The sequence below is a fragment of the Watersipora subatra genome, chromosome 1 (assembly GCF_963576615.1).
Source record: "Watersipora subatra chromosome 1, tzWatSuba1.1, whole genome shotgun sequence".
NCBI lineage: Eukaryota > Metazoa > Bryozoa > Gymnolaemata > Cheilostomatida > Watersiporidae > Watersipora > Watersipora subatra.
The window spans coordinates 23,769,693-23,788,667 of record NC_088708.1 but is presented as its reverse complement, the minus strand read 5'-3'; the positions used below and the strand labels follow the sequence as shown (position 1 = coordinate 23,788,667).

The following is an 18,975-nucleotide window of genomic DNA, read 5'->3' as shown; positions in this document are numbered from 1 at the left end:
ACTCCAACTAAGTGTTATAATTTAAGTATATTTGAAGTGGTAAGTGTTTATTGTGTTCCAGCATGTCATTCTGCGCATGCATTCACAGACTATTGGTGATTTGGCCTACAGCTAGTAATAAAATAATGTTATTGATAAAATATATTTATAATCTTGTATTCTATAAATTATAATAATTTGACAGTTAATATATTCGCTGCACTTAGGATTCATCTTCACTGTCAGTGAGGAAAGTCATAGAAAGATGCACCATAAATAACTTAATAAATATAGAATTCACTGTACAAACTTCTTTGTAAACGTGGAAGGATTTGGAAGGACATGGTTTGGGTTGAGTCGTTCATCGTGAATGGGTGATCCAGCGATGGGTCGGAGTCTCTGGGTCGTACTGCTGGCAGAGCTATTGCCGCTTGTGTTCCCATCTACTGCTGACATGTTTACTGCATATTTGGTCGGACCTTTTTCCCCTTTCTTCTTCTACAACAGTTGATATTACCATTGATAATGCTAATCGGTGACATGTCAGAGGGTGTGAAGGGTCAATGCTTCTCAAATGCTATGTATCGAATAGCGGGTGAGCTGTCAAGTGTCAATAATGTTGTATAACAATACAAGATGGATGATTGTATTGAGGCTCGAAAATGATAAATATATAACAAATGTCTCCTTACTTTAGCCAGTGGGTTGATGAACCCAACCTGGGGTTGTTGTGGGCCTCCCTTGTTTCCAGCAAAAACTTTAGTGAAATTGGTCTCTCTGTTGACCAGCTCCATCTGGTAGTACTGCTTATCCGCCTGTAACAGTGGATTTATAAAATCACTGCAGGTGAGATGAATAGGCAGATTTGGGCCAGCTGTGAAGCTGACACATCTATTGGTTGGAGAGATAACTCTGTACAATAATTTATGCCTAATAGACAAACAGTTGAACATGGTTAAATATATTTGTTGATCTTATCCATTTTTTCCAAGAATTTTTCATCCAAGTTTTATAGGATGCATCTACTGTGCACTTAAAGCCACCAGAAAGTTTTCCTGGTATGATAATTTCATAGCTGCTACCGATCTAGCAATAAATGCATCTTGTTTGAAGTAAAGCTATTTTATTTTTCCAATATCAATCGTCATGTGCTGCAAGTAAAATCTATTTTATAATACTTTCTGACAATATCTCAAATAGGAACAGAAAACTCACAAGCAATTGTTGCATTTCCTGTTCTTTCTGTGCTAGCATCTTGCGCAGTTGTTCAATCATATGCAAATCCTCAGGTCGAGCTTCTCTGTTCCGATATCGCTCTTCAGCCTCTTCTAACCTGTGGTACCATACGACTGTCACCTTTTATTGTTCACTTTATTGAACTCACTCTACTGCTATCACCCCTACCTGTGGTACCACATGACTGTCACCTCTTATTGTTCACTCTACTGAACTCATTCTACTACTACCACCTCTACCTGTGGTACCAGACTACTGTCACATTTTATTGTTCACTCTATTGAACTCTCTCTCTCCTGCTATCACCTCTGATTGCTCTATATATCGTAAAACTGTTCATAATCATTAACTTACATTCCAGAGAGATCTTCGATTTTTTCTTTGAGAATAGCTTGAGCTTTTGTGAATTCTGAAAGCATTTGTTGAGTCTCCTCAGCGTGATGTGACTGCAATCGCTCCAATTCTTCACATCGCTCTTGAGCTAGAAATTCTTCTTGTTGTCTGCGAATCCAAAAGGAGTAGTAAATATCTTTACATATACTGTGCTGCGCACTAATAAACATCTAATGTATCTAAATGCCATTGTGAGTCATAAAAAGTAATGCTCTTTTAGATACATTAGATATAAAAGTCAAATTTCATTGAACAAATTTTTGGCTCCAAGCATATTTTATACTACTACTACTGTATGTACATGTATTTGTTCTCAGAGGGTGAAAAACTCCAGCGAATAGCGAACCTTGAGTTTAACTAACCTTGACCCATAGTTGAACATTCTAATGTCAATATGTAGCATTCTCTCTTCCTGATCGTGTTACTAGAATCTACTACTGAAGTAAGTGGAAGTGATCACAAAATGAACTATCTAAGATTTATTTACAAAAATTAAAATAATGTCTGTAAATTTAAAAATTTTATTAAAATGTTCTTTTACTTTAATTTTATGTAAAAAAAGAGACTACAAGAAAGTAAATGCATAGCTGCTGCAAATTTTTGTTTAACAGTTGTATTTTACACAGGCAGCGATGACAAGCTTCCTGAATTGGTCACGGCTATAGATCCTCTATTACTATTTTTACAAAGACTAAGTGCGAATATAAAACATACACATTACATATACCTTAGACTTTGAAAGATTTTCATGACATGATGGCAATCTTGGTAGTCGATAATTCAATCAATTTATTATTTTGACAATGTAAGAGAGATAGCAAGCATAGAGCTAGCTATGGCAAGCAGCTCTAATGTCATGTGTATCTATAGAATATATTGCTGCAGAACTGTTTAACAAAGAAAAAAATAGTCGCTACTCTATGTCTCCGCAATCAGTCCTTCATTTCTCCATTACTTTGAGTAAAACTTAAATTTTGTAATATATTGTATATAGATTATAGAATTAACAGGTAAGGAAAGTGATACCTAATGGCAGCTATCAGCTAATAGTAGCTACAGTAGCTATCAAAGCTGCCTTATATTTCACTATTCTCTCTTGGCTATTATTTCACTAAATTTCTCATGTGATGTTTTTTTAGTTAAGTTTTTATTAGAAATAATTATAATGCAATAGATATATTTGTTTAGAAATTCAATATATATCACTTTACCAACACTTATCAACCACTAAAACATGTTTGAAGTGAAGGTAGTAGATATATAACATTCCATGTCTCATGTCTCATTCCATGTTTCTCATACCCTACGTCGTACTGCTATGCCACACCCCTATGTCATACCCCTATGATAGGATACTTCCATGCCATAAAGCTACACCTCAGCTTGGTACCATACTTTTACATTGCTTTTCTATGCCATACATGTATGTCATGAATTAGCAACGCGCTGTCATACTTCTACATCACACTATCACATCACACCGTACCATCACACCATCACATCGTACCTTCACATTGTACCATCACATCGTACCATCACATCATTCCTTCACATCGCACCATCACATCATTCCTTCACATCGCACCATCACATCATTCCTTCACATCGTACCATCACATTGTACCATCACAACGTATCATCACATAGTCCCTTCACATCGTACCATCACATCGTACCATCACATCGTACCTTCACATCGTACGATCACATTGTACCTTCACATCGTACTTTCACATCATACCTCAATGTCATGGTTTATTGTCATAGTTCTATATATGGTCATATGGTCTTTAACATAACACTTCTGACAAAACTAGTCCAAACACAATTCCTACCTGAGCTGCCGGTCTGCTTCCCTTTTAGCCAACTTCAGCTCTTCTCTTTTGTGTGCTATCTCATTATTCAATGTCTGCACTTCCTCTTTCAGTTTACAGATGTCAATCTCAAGAGCTCTCGCGTGCCGGTCTCTTTGCCCCAGCATTTCGCTATACTCTTCTTTGGCAGCTTCCAGCTCTCCTTCCTGCTCGATAGAAACCAACATCATTAGCAGTCCTTTAGGCATATGTTAGCACATGTCAGCATATTTCAGAACATGTCCGCATATCTCAGAATATGTCAGCTTATCTCAGAATATGTCGACATAAGTCAGCATATCTCGACATAAGTCAGCGTATTTCAGAATATGTCGGCATAAGTTGGCATATTTCAGAACATGTCGACATAAGTCAGCATATCTCAGAATAAGTCAGCATAAGTCAGCTATCTCAGAATATGTCGGCATTAGTCAGGATATTTCACAACATGTCGGCATAAGTCAGCATATCTCAGAATATGTCGGCATAAGTCAGCATATTTCAGAAAATGTCGACATAAGTCAGCATATCTCAGAATAAGTCAGCATAAGTCAGCTATCTCAGAATATGTCAGCTTAAGTCAGCATATTTTAGAACATGTCGGCATAAGTCAGCATATCTCAGAATATGTCGACATAAGTCAGCATATTTCAGAACATGTCGGCATAAGTCAGCATACCCCAGAATATGTCGACATAAGTCAGCGTATCTCAGAATATGGCGGCATAGGTCAGCATATTTCAGAACATGTCGACATAAGTCAGCATATCTCAGAATAAGTCAGCATAAGTCGGCTATCTCAGAATATGTCGGCATAAGTCAGCATATTTCAGAACATGTTGGCATAAGTCAGCATATCTCAGAATATGTCAGCATATTTCAGAACATGTCGACATAAGTCAGCATATCTCAGAATAAGTCAGCATAAGTCAGCTATCTCAGAATATGTCGGCATAAGTCAGCATATTTCAGAACATGTCGGCATAAGTCAGCATACCCCAGAATATGTCGACATAAGTCAGCGTATCTCAGAATATGGCGGCATAAGTCAGCATATTTCAGAACATGTCGGCATAAGTCAACATATTTCAGAACATGTCGGCATAAGTCAGCATATCTCAGAATAAGTCAGCATAAGTCAGCTATCTCAGAATATGTCGGCATAAGTCAGCATATTTCAGAACATGTCGGCATAAGTCAGCATACCCCAGAATATGTCGACATAAGTCAGCGTATCTCAGAATATGGCGGCATAAGTCAGCATATTTCAGAACATGTCGGCATAAGTCAACATATTTCAGAACATGCCGGCATAAGTCAGCATATCTCAATATATGTCGGTATAAGTCAGCATATCTCAATACATGTTGGCATAAGTCAGCATATCTCAGAGTATATCGGCATATGCCAGCGTATATAAATATTTACTTTCTAGTTAAACATATTTATGCATGAAAACTATAAAAGTATTTACCTCAACTATATTTACCCAACATATATAGTTTCACAGTAAGAAAGCATTCATGCTATTTATTCCAGTTCTGACCGGTGCCCAATATTTCCTATCATATCAAAACAAACTGTCAAGTGACAGCCTGATTAAAACCCAGCTTTTTGTCTGGCGCTGGACACTAACGCCCAAAGCTGTTCTATGTGTGCCAAGCATTCAATCTTGCTAGCAGTAAACAGCAGATATTTATAGACAACTTCAAAGCTCGTACGTGACACTGAGGCTGCAGCAGACACTCGCATGAGGGCTGATGAGACGTTCACGCAAAGATACGAAGATAATGCATTGCTCATGCATAGCCAGGAATGTCACATGCATGAATGCGGCATGTAAACAAAGCTAATTCATTTTTCACTCAATATAAAAACAGCAATACGATAAACATTTATTAGATTAACATAAAAATTGTTTGTTATTATGCTAGACTACGCAAGTGCTTTAGGATGACGGTTTTGCATAGCGTGCTGATCAATTTCACAAAACTATTGATGGCAGCGGAGAGGCAGCAGACTTAATAGTTTATCATTTTGTCTGGCCTTACCTTTCGCTTCGTCACCTCCACAGACCTCTGCAGCTCCATCTTCAGGGCAGCTACCTGTTTTATGGAGTTTTGACTTTGAAGTTCTATTTGTGCTTTGTGTCGAGACTCCATTTCTGTCACAAGTTCATTCTAGAAAAGTCAGCTCTCTCTCTAAACACTTTCTTTTATACCATGTAACACGTATTTCATTAATAGTAACTGTTAGATTATTTATATCAAAATTATCAGAGTGCGCCGGTTGTTTTATGCCCGTCGCTGAAAAACCTATCCTTGTTTTTAGCAAGGGAGACAATTTGAACATTTGGGCACAAGAAATACAAGAACCAGTTTTTAAAAGTTGACCAAAATGTAAGTAATGTAAGTAACAGAGAATAACTGAGACAGGGTTTACACATACTAAGCTAATCAGAAACTGTATATTGTTAAAGCATAAAGTGTGAATTGCATCACAATGCCTCGGCGTTCTTTCATTTGAGATGAGACCTGGTAACCTATTATGACTACCAGCCAAAGGGCCAAAGGAGAGCTTTAATCTATATATAAGCTCGTTGATTGCAGTCGCCAACCTTGGCAAGTATTTAGCACCAGTTTGGTTGCTGAGATAGCAAACTTGGCTTGAAAATACTGGCATGGAATATATTAGCTCCAGGCCTCCGCCAAGCTCGCTAAAAATTATTTATGTAACTTGAACCTCTCAGCGACTGACGCTGATAAAAAAATAGAAAAAGGTGATGAAACTGCAGTTTGTTGCAAAAGAAAGGTTTTTAAGCTGGTTTTTATATGTCATGTTGCAGTAAATAATTTTTTTGATCTTTTAAAAGCAGCAAAAATTATATTTAGATAATTCACCAACATAAGCCAGTTACAAATTTATACAAATTTTTGATATATCCATTACTGTCAGTGTCAGAATTATAGGGTTGGCTCAAACCAGAGAACAGAGTGCAGAGCAAATGCTGCCTGGTTTAATCAGGCACATCCCATTTATATTTAATTTTTATATGTTGATATGATGTTGTCTTACCTTTTCCTGAAAATTGACACTACGAAGTTTTTCTATCTCAGATGACAGAAGACTATCAGACTCCTTTTTAAGCATATCTATAGTGACTCGATGCGCAGTCATCTGTGATGTCATATCCTCTATGTGTTTATTTTTCAACTCCATCATCGCTGCCTAAAGTAAAAAAGATAGAGATGATTGCAGGAACAGCTGAAAGTAGTAGAATACTTTATATGCTTGGGGATGGAGGCTAAATGTTTCAGCTAAGGTCCAGTACATCATTGAAGTGTTGAAACGTGAAATATGCAAACAGGAGTCCCACTCATTGGCTACAAGGATATATTGAGTGATAGTGAGCTTCGAACAGTTCGTCTTGATTAATAATAGATTTAAAATATTCTTATTTCATTAATCTTCAAACATTTTAATTTTTACTATAATAAGAGTCGTGCCTGTTAAGAAAAAATATTGCGTTATACAAGAATAAAACCAGGATATTTGAATTCCAGCCAAGCTCGCTGCCATCTGCGCCACTTGGCCACTTTTTCATCCAAGAGTAATTATACACATAGTTATTACACATGACAATCTCTCACGATGCACGGGCCTACCAGAGTATCAGTTTCCTTGTAATTTTCACAGCTTGCGCATAATAAAGACACAATTTACATCATAATGGGAAACAATGTGAGATCAACTCAATACTGTTCTAGATATTTATGCGCTAGACCTTAGCTGGATAGCTATTACATCGGTAGATTCTAATAACATGATCGGAACGAGAATGTTACACATTGGCATTAGAACCACTAAAGGTTTGCTACTCGCTGTAATCTCCTGTATTTTGAGAAAAAACACTTTACAGTTAAAAAACCAGCAGTACAAAATAAAAAGTAAAAAATAAGTTGGAGAGAAAAACATGTTCAAAATTGGGAAATGCTTCAATTAATAAGAAATAAATATAATATAAGAAATAAATACTAATAATAAATGAAATGGAATAAACACTCACTTCAAGTTCTTCTGATTGATTTTTTAATTTGAGTTCCCATTCAGAGGTGAGGCCTTTAGACAAGTTGGATATTTTCTCTTCATATTCTTTAGTCAGTTTTTCCAACTCAGCATTCAAGTCCTGCAGACACACATTGGACAGACTAAAAGGTGAGCACAACCTGGCATCATGAGACAGATAAAGCTGCACTCTCTTTAGAGCAGGTTCTGTCAGAGAACTATGACCACTGCAGCATGCTGTCAGACATCTATTTATGAGCACCTCAGTATACGAGCTTTACTACACACAATGTAGAATTTGATCAGATAGTTAACATTCCATCCCACATGTAACCTCCAACATGCGGTGTTCCAAGTCTCTGATAACACCAGAATTTTATATGTGAAAATAAGGAAATTGATTCAAATTAAAAATAAAACATATAAAATATAGAAATATTAACAAATATACAGGCTAAATTAATTTACAAAGAAGATCTCAAGTTGAATTAAATTTGCATGTAAATATTGTGACAGTAGTTGTATGCGGTCTGCTAGTTAGTCTACCATTTTTAGCTTATAGTTTACCTCAGAATCTTATCATCTGAGTCAAATCTGTGTGATTAAAGACTTTGATAAATTATTCAAAAATAGTTTAAAGTAAATAAAATAATTATATTATACAACTTATATTTTGACGGATGTTAAACCTGTGCTAACTGTTGGTAGCCTTGGATCTAAGGTTCAGTACCTTAAGCAGCTGACTATCAAGAGGAATTTTTTCTGTGGTCTCTATATATTTATTACTTTTACAATAAAATAAATCATTAAAAATAAGGTAGAAATCGCTTCACCTTCTCAATACAATGTGGCGGCCAATAGCTGGGCTCGAGTGATGGATAAGGATAAAAGAAGCAGAGACCGACACCACGACAGAGCCTTGACGACACGACCCTCGCTAGAGCTTTCAGCCGGTCGAGTGGTCGCTCACCTGGTTGGCTCTACAATCGAGGGGCGTGGCTTGCCATCGCACAAAGATTATATAAGACGCCGCAGAAGCATGAAAGTCTCACATCATGCAGTTTATTGTATGTCTATTGCATCTTAAAATGTGCCCATATATATATTTGAGGAATATATATACTCATTGCCTTGTATTCAAGTGGTTTGATTCTTGCAGAGTAAGTAGGGGAACATAGCAGTTCCCTTTAAAATAGTGGCATACGACCCCTCAAAGCATTGTCTAAAGTCTTTCTATTACCAAATAGTTGTGTAGCGATGTCACGGCGCAAGTCCTTTGATACTTTGAAGGAACGGAGCAACAGACATGATATTGAGTACTCGTGCAAACTTAGTACCAGTTAATAGATACAAATTTATCTACTATATTATAAAACTCTGATCTTGTAGTCTTGCTTGACACGAAGTGATATAAAAAAATATAGAGATGACGATAATAAAGATATGATAGTAAAGATAAGAAAAGAAATAATAACTACAATGGTGGTAATTACAATGCTTCGTAGAAGTTGTGTGCACCGGTCATACGCGTGACAATCAGGCTTGGGACATCAACACTCTACCACTTGTGGCACTCGACTGTATCCCAAACTTGAAAAATAATTTTTACTATAGTAAGAGTCATGTTCCGTGATGTTATCAAATTCTCGTGCGACGGATGAGTTATAGGAGCAGACTCAGCACGACTCATTTAATGTGCAAAAGCATCTCCACTCCAAGCAATGCCTGGCGCAATCAGATATCTTAGAACTTTTACTTGCCATGTAAATGTGCCGCGATCTGAGTAAAAACTCAAAAAGTTCGCATGCATTAATGCAATTGTTCTCCATGAATGCGTTTTTGGTTTTTGTCGTGAAATAATTTGCGATGAAATCCAAAGACATGCGGAGCACCATCAGATTTAAACTTTTAAAGATTTAAAGCTACAGTTAAAAGTTTATTCTAGCCAACATGAGCAAAAACAAGATAAAATATATGCCAACAGAGCCGCGTAGGAGTAGACTTTTATCGCAATAGCCAATGTGAATACGAGAAATAGTGACAGGCTGTTTCACTATATACATCATTTAGGCAAGTCTGGCCACATCTTGTTTGTTTTAGCCTTTTTACTGCGATCAATTTTTGTCGGTTTTAATTTTTAAATATCTTGACAGTGAGATCTCCTAAAACAACATCTCAAATGATAGAAAAACATCGATTACTTCTGTTAAAATCAACTTAAGTTTGGCGCAATCACATCTTTAATGCTAGTGAATAAGAGTCGGCTTTTAACATAAACATGTCTTTGCAGATAGCTTTATGTTAGCTTCCATTGTCTAATCACATGATGTCCATTCATTCGCTCTGTAGTAATGTCAGTTTCTCTTTGATGGTAGATGGTACAGCAATGCTGACTCAACTTTCCTTTTATCAAAGCTAGTAACTCGGTTTTAGTATGAAGTGGAAGGTTAAAATATTGGTTATGAGGTGCTTATACATTTCAGGTACGTGCTCTGCAGACTGTATAAAAACTACAAGATGAAAAACTGTACACGATGAATGTATAACTTGAGCTATATAGTTGGCATATCAATCTTTTTCGCAAAGAAAAAATTATTAGAATTTCCCTTGACACGGAGTACAGGTGGCTGATACTTGCCTTTATCCTTTGCTCATATGCATCCGTAATTGAATCAATCTTATTGCCACCAGCCGCCTCCTCATCACGCAATCGCCTTTCAAGGTCTCGAATCTAAAGTTATATTGAAAAGTTAAAAATAGCTGTTGGCCTCACTAACTATTTTGTATACTTTTTTTGACTAAAAGAACGCAGGATAAAAACAATGCTATGGTAAATAATCTGAAGTCAAACATCTGTGAAGAATACTTTGTTACCAACTGTGGAATATAAAACTCAACAATATTATGGGTGCTTCGAGACATTTTTATCTGGTTAGCTAATAGCCACAGCCAGTGTTTGACCAGAGCACAGAATTAAAGAACAAACACTAAAGATTATTGGCAAATCCTTATAACCCTGCGCATAAGGAAACACCACAACCGAGTCTAGTACAACTATTATATAAGACCATTCTACGCAGAGCATAAAATGATTAATAATTTATTTTGAGGATGCGAATGTTTACGATTGAAATGGCAGCAAGAATCATTCTGAAATTACTGGCTGCGCTATTTCTCGCTTAGATATCACGTTAGCTGATGCTCCATTTACCCTGCTGTAGCACACAGATTAATATTGTAGTCTTATCCGACATGTAGTGAGTATATGTTGAACCTGCATAAGTTTGAGCAGCATCATCGGCGCTTAGGACAAAAATTTTTGTTTAAAATGCATGAACAAATATGGGAGTAAAATCACAATACTTTTGTCATTAGTATGGAAACCACTTTATTAGCTCAAGGCAAAATATACCTAAACTCCTTCTACCTACAGAGAAAGATTATTATGACTTTGTTTATCAACAATTTGCTCAAACTTATTTGTGCAAATTTAACAAGTTTTAATTTTCTACTGTCTACCTATGACTATAGCAGAGTTTGAATTTTCTACTGTCTACCTATAACTATAGCAGAGTTTGAATTTTCTACTGTCTACCTATGACTATAGTAGAGTTTAATTTTCTATTGTCTACCTATGACTATAGTAGAGTTTAATTTTCTACTGTCTACCTATGACTATAGCAGAGTTTAAATTTTCTACTGTCTACCTATGACTATAGTAGAGTTTAATTTTCTACTGTCTACCTATGACTATAGTAGAGTTTAATTTTCTACTGTCTACCTATGACTATAGCAGAGTTTAATTTTCTACTGTCTACCTATGACTATAGTAGAAAGCAAAACTGTACAAACCTATTATGTTGCATTTTTGTTTGTTCAAATATTAAACTAATTGCATCTGTCAATGCAGCGTGTTTGTTAGCAGTGATCAGACGAATAGAAGTTAGTTATAATAGTATCTACATGACTAGCAGCCTTTCATAATTTGGTCTGTTTGAACCGATACAAGTTATTCTGTTCGGAGACAACAAACAATTACGACTGTCACCTGCATCATTAACTGCTGCAACTTAGCCTCAGAGTCTATCATTATCTGCTGGATCTGCGCTTCCTTCTGATCATTGAGATGCTTAATCGCTGAGGCTCGGTCTCGGGCAAATTGCTTCTCTAGCTCCTGCTTGAGCGCCCCAGTTTCCTTCCTGAAAATGAGATGCCGTGTTATTTGACTTAACTCATAATACTAACAACCATAGCCTAAATATCTGCCGCATAAAATCAAGAATGTTGGGGAGCATTTAGGAAGCAATCTATATGGGAAACTTAAAGAAACAAGAAACCATTGACAAGTTGCTACAATGTTGCGATTTGACCTTCACCTTTACAGAAAAAGTCGAAGTTTTAAAATGTTACATAATGTTAACAGTTTACTTACAGAAGGGTTGTTAGGTGTCACGGAAAACCTTTAGTCCAAAAAGTATAAAACCTATAAAGATGAGGGGTTGAGGAAAGTGCTAAATGGAGTCTAAGGGTAGAGTTGAGGCTGCTTGCCATAGGAACAACGATAACCATGAGGTATGTTAGGTGTAATGGACCGTATTCTAGTTTCAGTGACCACTCACCTGAGCTTGTCCATCCATGATATTTCCAAGGATTTATTTTGTTGGTCTAGTTCAGACTTCAATTGTAGCTCGTGTTCCCTGACTAGGGAGCTATTCATTGTGTGCAAACTTCTAACTTCGTCCTGTCACAGAAATACCATAGTCTACCGATATAGTTAATAAACAGCCCCTTGCCACTGTAAGACACCATTGGAACAAAAGACTAGAAGCAGCCAAGTTTCATAGTCGACATAGATCTCTACCTGGCTGGTCGTTAGTTGAGAGCTGACAGATCGGAGCTCGCTGTTGGCCGTCTCTAACTGTTGCTTCAGGTTCGAGACTTGCGCTCTTAGATCTATGAGCTCTGTGGTGGCAACTCCGAGATTCTCAGACGAGTCTCCCACCATTCGTTGCAACCTCTCGAGCTGAAGATTATTAAGTATATTGTGGCCAGTTCATAAAAATCTCCATGAGAATCACATGAATTGTATCTATCAATATCTGCTAGTCACACATATTTCCCATAAGCTTTACGCTATAGGACTTTACGCTATATGACTTTACGCTATAGGACTCTACGCTATAGGACTCTACGCTATAGGACTCTACACTATATGACTTTACGCTATAGGACTCTACGCTATATGACTTTATGCTATAGGACTCTACGCTATAAGTCTCTAAACCAATAAGTATGTTATGTCTGATTAGGCGAGGATAACATCTCTGAAAGACTTTATTTAAAGCAAGTGAGAAATCATAGCTTGCTCTGTCTCTGTGATGTCAATAGTACAAATTAATCTGTACTCCGACAGGCACTTGCTCAACTGGGTTCAGTGAAACGATATAATAATTCATCTGCGAATATAAGAGAGACAAACCCTAATAGGATTAGAGTATTGTTGCTGTCCTATTAGTCGTTATCCGTCAGATGATGCCTTATATTGGCACATCTGTAAGTGTCTATCGCACTGATACAAAAAATTCTCATCTTTAAATATCGATCATGATACACATTTAATAGTTCAAGCCAAACCTACACATTTGATGTTGCAACTTTTCAGAAAGGCATTAACATTTTGAAGGGAAAATCAATTTTTTAATTTATATACAATTATGTTAACTTTTGCATATATTGTGAGAAAAAACTAGGAAAAATACATCAAGCTGCCCAACGTCTACAAATGTAATGGTAATTAATTTAGCTGGAGGAAGTCATTAAATATGCTTAATAAGGGCATTGATTAGTATTTGTCTCTCAACTGAAGCACTAATTAAATTTAAAGAAATTCATAATTATTTCATATATGATGCAATATAACTGACCAAAATCTCAGACAGCTACTCAGTGTGAGATTACTGATAATGAACGAACTATATAAATATACTTTATAAGTATATTTATACGCAACCATAAACAAGCATTTTATATGTAACCATACGCGATGGTTACATATACCATCAGTGAAGTAAAAATCTTAAATTTTGCTATGTTTACTAAAACTCTGGTTATAGCCAATACAAACCAACAGACATGATAGAAAGCAGTGAATAATTCCTACCTCTTTTTCTGAGGTCTCTAGCTTGCTCCTCAATTCTACTATTTCACCATTAAGTGTTGCCTTCAGCTCCTCATTGATTGCCTCAAGGCGGGCCGTTTCATCAGCCAGCCTAGCTTTCAGCGCCTAAAATGCATATGTAACGCGTGTCTATTTTCATGCAGTTTAATATCAAGCACAAAATCCAGCAATCCATTCACAATGACTACATGGTTGAAAAGAAAACAGTTTTATATTTCTGTGAATCCAGCATACATATTCCAATTCAGAGGCTTTTTGATGTTCTTTCTCACGGAGAAGCTTCAGCTCCTGAGAGTGCTGCTGCTCCAACCTCGCTGCTTGCTCAAGCAAATCGCTGCTCGACTTTTTCTTAGCTTCTTCGAGCATTCGCTCCCAGTTAGCAACATCTATTTTATATCTGTCACTCTGTTCCTTCTTCTCAGTTCGCAGAGTTTGCAGCACCTGATGATGACAGGTTGGTGAAACATAAGAGGGTAAACTAATGGTAGGCTGTACTGATTCGGATGGTAACTTCTGTTTACAAACCGCAAAGAATAAAATGACTTCTAACGATCTAATTACAGATGCATCAAAGACAATATCTTTACTGATGGTGACATGATTATATTTTTTTATGGAAATCCTCTAAACTTATTTGTCCCCTATTTAACCTTATAATAAACTATCAACATATTTTGATATTTACAGCCCTATTTTAAAAACTAATTTCATCTAATTATGGAGTGTTGCTTTAATGACTTTGTTTTTTGACTGCTTGATGCCAAATAGCAATTTAAGTTAGACTGACACATTTTCATGTTCACACTCGTCGAGGCTGTATACTACTGTTTTACATTCATCTGTTTGACAATAAGAGACTGCTTAACCACTTCCAATAGCAAGTATAGCCTCACCTGCTCCAGACTCTGCACTTCCAAACTTTTCTGCTCAGCATCGGTACTCGACTTAGACAAGAGAAGGTTCTTTTCTTCTTGCAAAACTCTGAGTTTCCTTGAGACATCAGCCAGCTCATCGCTTATCCTTTGTATCTGCGACTCTTTCTCCGTTTTGTCTGCATTCAACTCGCCGATCAATCCTGAGAAATTTTCAAATCGTAAAGATAGCAGCACCAGCAGTGGAATACTTGTAATTGTTAAAACTGCATGCAATCGATATCTTATTTACCTGACTTTCTAACCAACTGATCGGATTGGTCATCACAGCGCTGCCGAATAACTTGCAGCTCTCTTTCCAACTCTCTGTACTTGTCTATAAGTTTCGCTGACTCCTCTCTCATTGACTCAATCTAGTAATACAGAAGTATGTGATCATCATTATGTGTGTACTGAGGGCGCTACTGATACTGAGGACTCTATTGACACTGAAGACTCTATTGACACTGAAGACTCTTTTGATACTGGAAATCAATATCTTCTTAGAGTCATCTCACCAATGACTCTAAAAAGTTACTACAAAAGGTAGTGAAATAAGCTATGAAACTTAGTGACGTTTCAGAGCTGCAGTCGGTCCAACAACTACATGTATATGACTGCCGCCTAGCCATAAAAAGCTTAAGAGTAATAACATCAGAAGCCACACCAATCTTAGTTTTGACAAAACTACCCTCAGAATGTCTGTCTACTATAAAATTTAGAGTGAACCTATGCAAACATTGTTCTAGATCTAAATGTATATCGTAAAGATTTACATTTTTACCAAGTAATATGATTTTTATGGGTTTACATTTTAATTTTTTTAATGTATTTTTTATTCAGCATCAGTTTTTATAAGCATATATACAAACATTTTTATTTCTCTTACTGAGAAAAATACACACACACTTTAACTCTTTTGATACTGAGAACTCTATTGATACTGAGGACTCGATTGATACTGAGAACTCTATTGATACTGAGGACTCTATTGATACTGAGGACTCGATTGATACTGAGAACTCTATTGATACTGAGGACTCTATTGATACCGAGAACTCTATTGATACTGAGAACTCTATTGATACTGAGGACTCGATTGATACTGAGGACTCGATTGATACTGAGGATTCTATTGATACTGAGGACTCTATTGATACTGAGGACTCTATTGATACTGAGGACTCGATTGACACTGAGGACTCGATTGGTACTGATCACTCTATTGATACTGAGGACTCTATTGATACTGAGGACTCGATTGACACTGAGGACTCGATTGACACTGAGGACTTGATTGATACTGAGGACTCTATTGATACTGAGGACTCTATTGATACTGAGGACTCTTTTGATACTGAGGACTCTATTGATACTGGGGACTCTATTGACACTGAGGACTTTATTGACGCCGAGAACTTTACTGATATTGAGGACTTTATTGATACTGAAGACTCTATTGACACTGAGGACTCTATTGGTAGTGAGGACTCTATTGACACCAAGAACTTTACTGATACTGAGGACTCTATTGATACTGAGGACTCTTTTGATATTGAGGACTCTATTGATACTGAGGATTTTTTGATACTGAAGACTCTTTTGATACCAACGACTCTATTGATACCGAAGACTCTATTGACACTGAGAACTCTATTGACACCAAAAACTTTATTGATACTGAGGACTCTTTTGATACTGAAGACTCTTTTGATACTGAGGAATCTATTGATACTGAGGACTCTATTGTCACTGAGGAATCTTTTGATACTGAGGACTCTATTGGCACTGAGGACTCTATTGACATAGAGGACACTTTGGTGAAGATAAATGATGGTGGTATAATATCAACTCATAACACTGTTTAGAAATGTAGGCAAAGCTAAACTGATATCTTAGCTGCATGGATGGTCAGCAGCTTTACAAAATAAATTTCCAATGATAAGATTGCATCCACCTACAGAGCAAATCGGTTACTGTGCACAGTATAGAGATTTAACCTAATTTTTCAATTTCATGGTTTGCCAATATCTCATGCTAATGATATGCCTCTTACTCTTAGGAGCATTATGCTCTATAACTTTCAATTCATATTTTAAGATTTAGCTGTCAGTTTCATTGAAACACAAACATTCTCATGTGTATATGTCACAGTTTCATATCGTATGTTCAATATTAACAAATTGAATATATAGTTAACACCATTTAAACTTTAGTTCTAACAATTCTTTAGTTAAAATGATTATTTTGAAACAGTTGGCAATATTTACAACAAAGATACCAACATTGTGCTAACTGCAGCTTTAGCAGCTTCTCACCTGCTTAGATAAAGACTCGCGTTCATCAGACAGACTATAGTTTTTAGAGTTGAGAGCATTGATTTCTTTCTTCAACTTATTAACAGTCTCTTCTGTAACGGAGAGGTCATTGAGCAAACCTTCTATTCTCTGTTTGTGTTGCACTTCTTGATAATGATAGTCCTTAGTTAGTTTATCTATTGTGTCCTGCAGCTTGCGCTGTGTGTCGCTGTCTGCCTCTTTACTTCTCTGCTGGAGTAACTCTATTTCTTTCTCATATAGTAATTTTGACTTGGAAAGTTTTTCTATAAAATCCTCTTCCATCACATCTTTAGAAGCCTTCAGTTCGCTAAATGAAACTTCTGCCTTCTCCATGTTGGCCGCATATGTACTTTTCAGTGTTTGCAACTCGTTCGTTAATTCTATTTCTCGTGAACTTGACTGGGATTGTTGCGTTTTTAACAGATTGGATATCTCTAGCTGATGAGAAGTCCTTAAATCATGAAGCGCTTGCTCCTTATCTCTGTCAAATGCTGCTAACATAGTCTCAAATGTTGAAACTTTTTCTGCAAATTCTTTTTGGTAGTGCTGAAGCTCCTCGGTAAGCAGAGAAATTTTCTGATTACTTTCTGTTTGTAGAGATGCTTCATTGTCAGCGCATTCACCTTTGAATGCATCAAAGTCATGTAACAGCCTTTTTTTCTGTTTATCATAGTCTTCTATAATTGACTCTAAAGAAGTTATCCTTTCTCTCAGCTCAGATTCCACTCCTAACGTACATCACATAAAAAATTAGCAAACATCAGCAGCCATAGTAGTACTGAATCTTAATAGCTTATAAAAAGACAATCATCTGTCAGCTATATTTGTAAATAAGTTAGTTGCTAAAATGCATAGCTCAGAGCTGCAGAATCAAGTGAGGCGCTACAATACCACCTTTACTGAGACTGTTCAGATTAAAACTATGTTCAAGAAATCTCTATTTGATTTGAATTCGGGGTATAAAAGACTCATTTCTTTCATTGTACTTTCTACCAACAAATTGCTTTACCAGTGGCATTAGCAATCAGTGCAACTTCTGATTGAAGTTGGTATACTTGATAGCAGTATTCCTGATATCCCTGCTGGTGCATCCTCATATACACTTGACTATCAATTATAGCACATGTCATTCTGTAGAATATCTGTTTTTACAGCCCATTTACATCTATCAAAACTTATAGGCATATTTGTCAATACTTAATGCAGTACAATCTCAGCTGAGTGAGCTCATCACTCAGCTGAGTGATAAGTTGTTAGTGCTGAATAAATAGAATAATAGGAAATGAAGCACTTGAACAGTTGTAATAAAAACATACGCACCAAGCTCTTTGCGAAGTTGTTCCATTTGGTGTTTTGTTCCCTGAAGAAGTTGGGTTTTCTCCTTCTCATGCTGCTTCTGTAGTGATTTTACTATTTGTTCGTGTTCATCATTCTTTGTATTGAGTGCGTATATCACCTATTAATAATAAATAATATTGTGTTCAAATGGCATTTCTGATTACTGTTTATGCTCTTCACTTGTTTTTAACAATCAAAGCTATTTTTAACAACAATATAGTTATTAACGTATGTTTCTCTTTTATTGCATCTCCACATAATGACATTGCATGGTAAAAAGACATCTCTAAAATAAAAAGACAGAATAATGTTGTAATAAAAATGTATGCATAAGTTCAATAAGCAGGTATTTAATCTAAACTTGGTGTTATGCATAGTAATAGTTATAAGTACTCACCTTGGTAAGTTGAGCAATTTTTTTGGACATCTTGAGATGCATGTCATGATCAACCATTCCATCAGTAAAATCCTGTGATAGTCCGCCATATTTTTTGTTATGTTGTTGCTGAGCCATTGGTTTGGCGGTGGCCATAATCAAAGTCCAAAGCACATGTATTATTAAAAAGTGCTGAAACTATAAATCTACAACAAAAAATACCTTCGTGTCATTTTGTGTTTTAACACTTTTACAACTATATATAATCACATCATCATAACTATCTTTTGAAGCATTCCTATTTGGT

At 36.3% G+C, this 18,975-nt stretch overlaps 1 protein-coding gene across 1 annotated transcript; it reads right to left on the bottom strand.

Moving 5' to 3' along the window:
• Positions 1-201: 201 nt before the first annotated feature.
• On the bottom strand, positions 202-18,806 carry LOC137385729 (protein FAM184A-like). The gene is made up of 20 exons (XM_068072266.1): positions 18,690-18,806; positions 18,275-18,410; positions 17,322-17,682; positions 16,934-17,261; positions 14,869-14,989; positions 14,598-14,779; positions 13,939-14,145; positions 13,687-13,809; positions 12,388-12,549; positions 12,146-12,267; positions 11,575-11,725; positions 10,165-10,257; positions 7,528-7,647; positions 6,537-6,689; positions 5,513-5,641; positions 3,444-3,628; positions 1,570-1,716; positions 1,195-1,312; positions 672-794; positions 202-477 (listed from the first exon to the last, which is right to left on the bottom strand). Exons 1-20 carry the CDS (start codon positions 18,804-18,806, stop codon positions 277-279), a joined length of 3,279 nt encoding a protein of 1,092 aa, XP_067928367.1. The 3' UTR covers positions 202-276.
• Positions 18,807-18,975: the final 169 nt, after the last annotated feature.

What these genes read in the sequence shown, in the direction of transcription:
- LOC137385729 (XM_068072266.1), bottom strand. Translation starts at nt 18,806, where the DNA reads ATGGCTCAGCAACAACATAACAAAAAATATGGCGGACTATCACAGGAT. An exon ending in AAGCCTCTGAATTGGAATAT is followed by an intron (nt 13,810 to 13,938) that starts GTATGCTGGATT and finishes TATGCATTTTAG; the next exon opens with GCGCTGAAAGCTAGGCTGGC. An exon ending in GAAGCAGACCGGCAGCTCAG is followed by an intron (nt 1,717 to 3,443) that starts GTAGGAATTGTG and finishes TTGGATTCGCAG; the next exon opens with ACAACAAGAAGAATTTCTAG.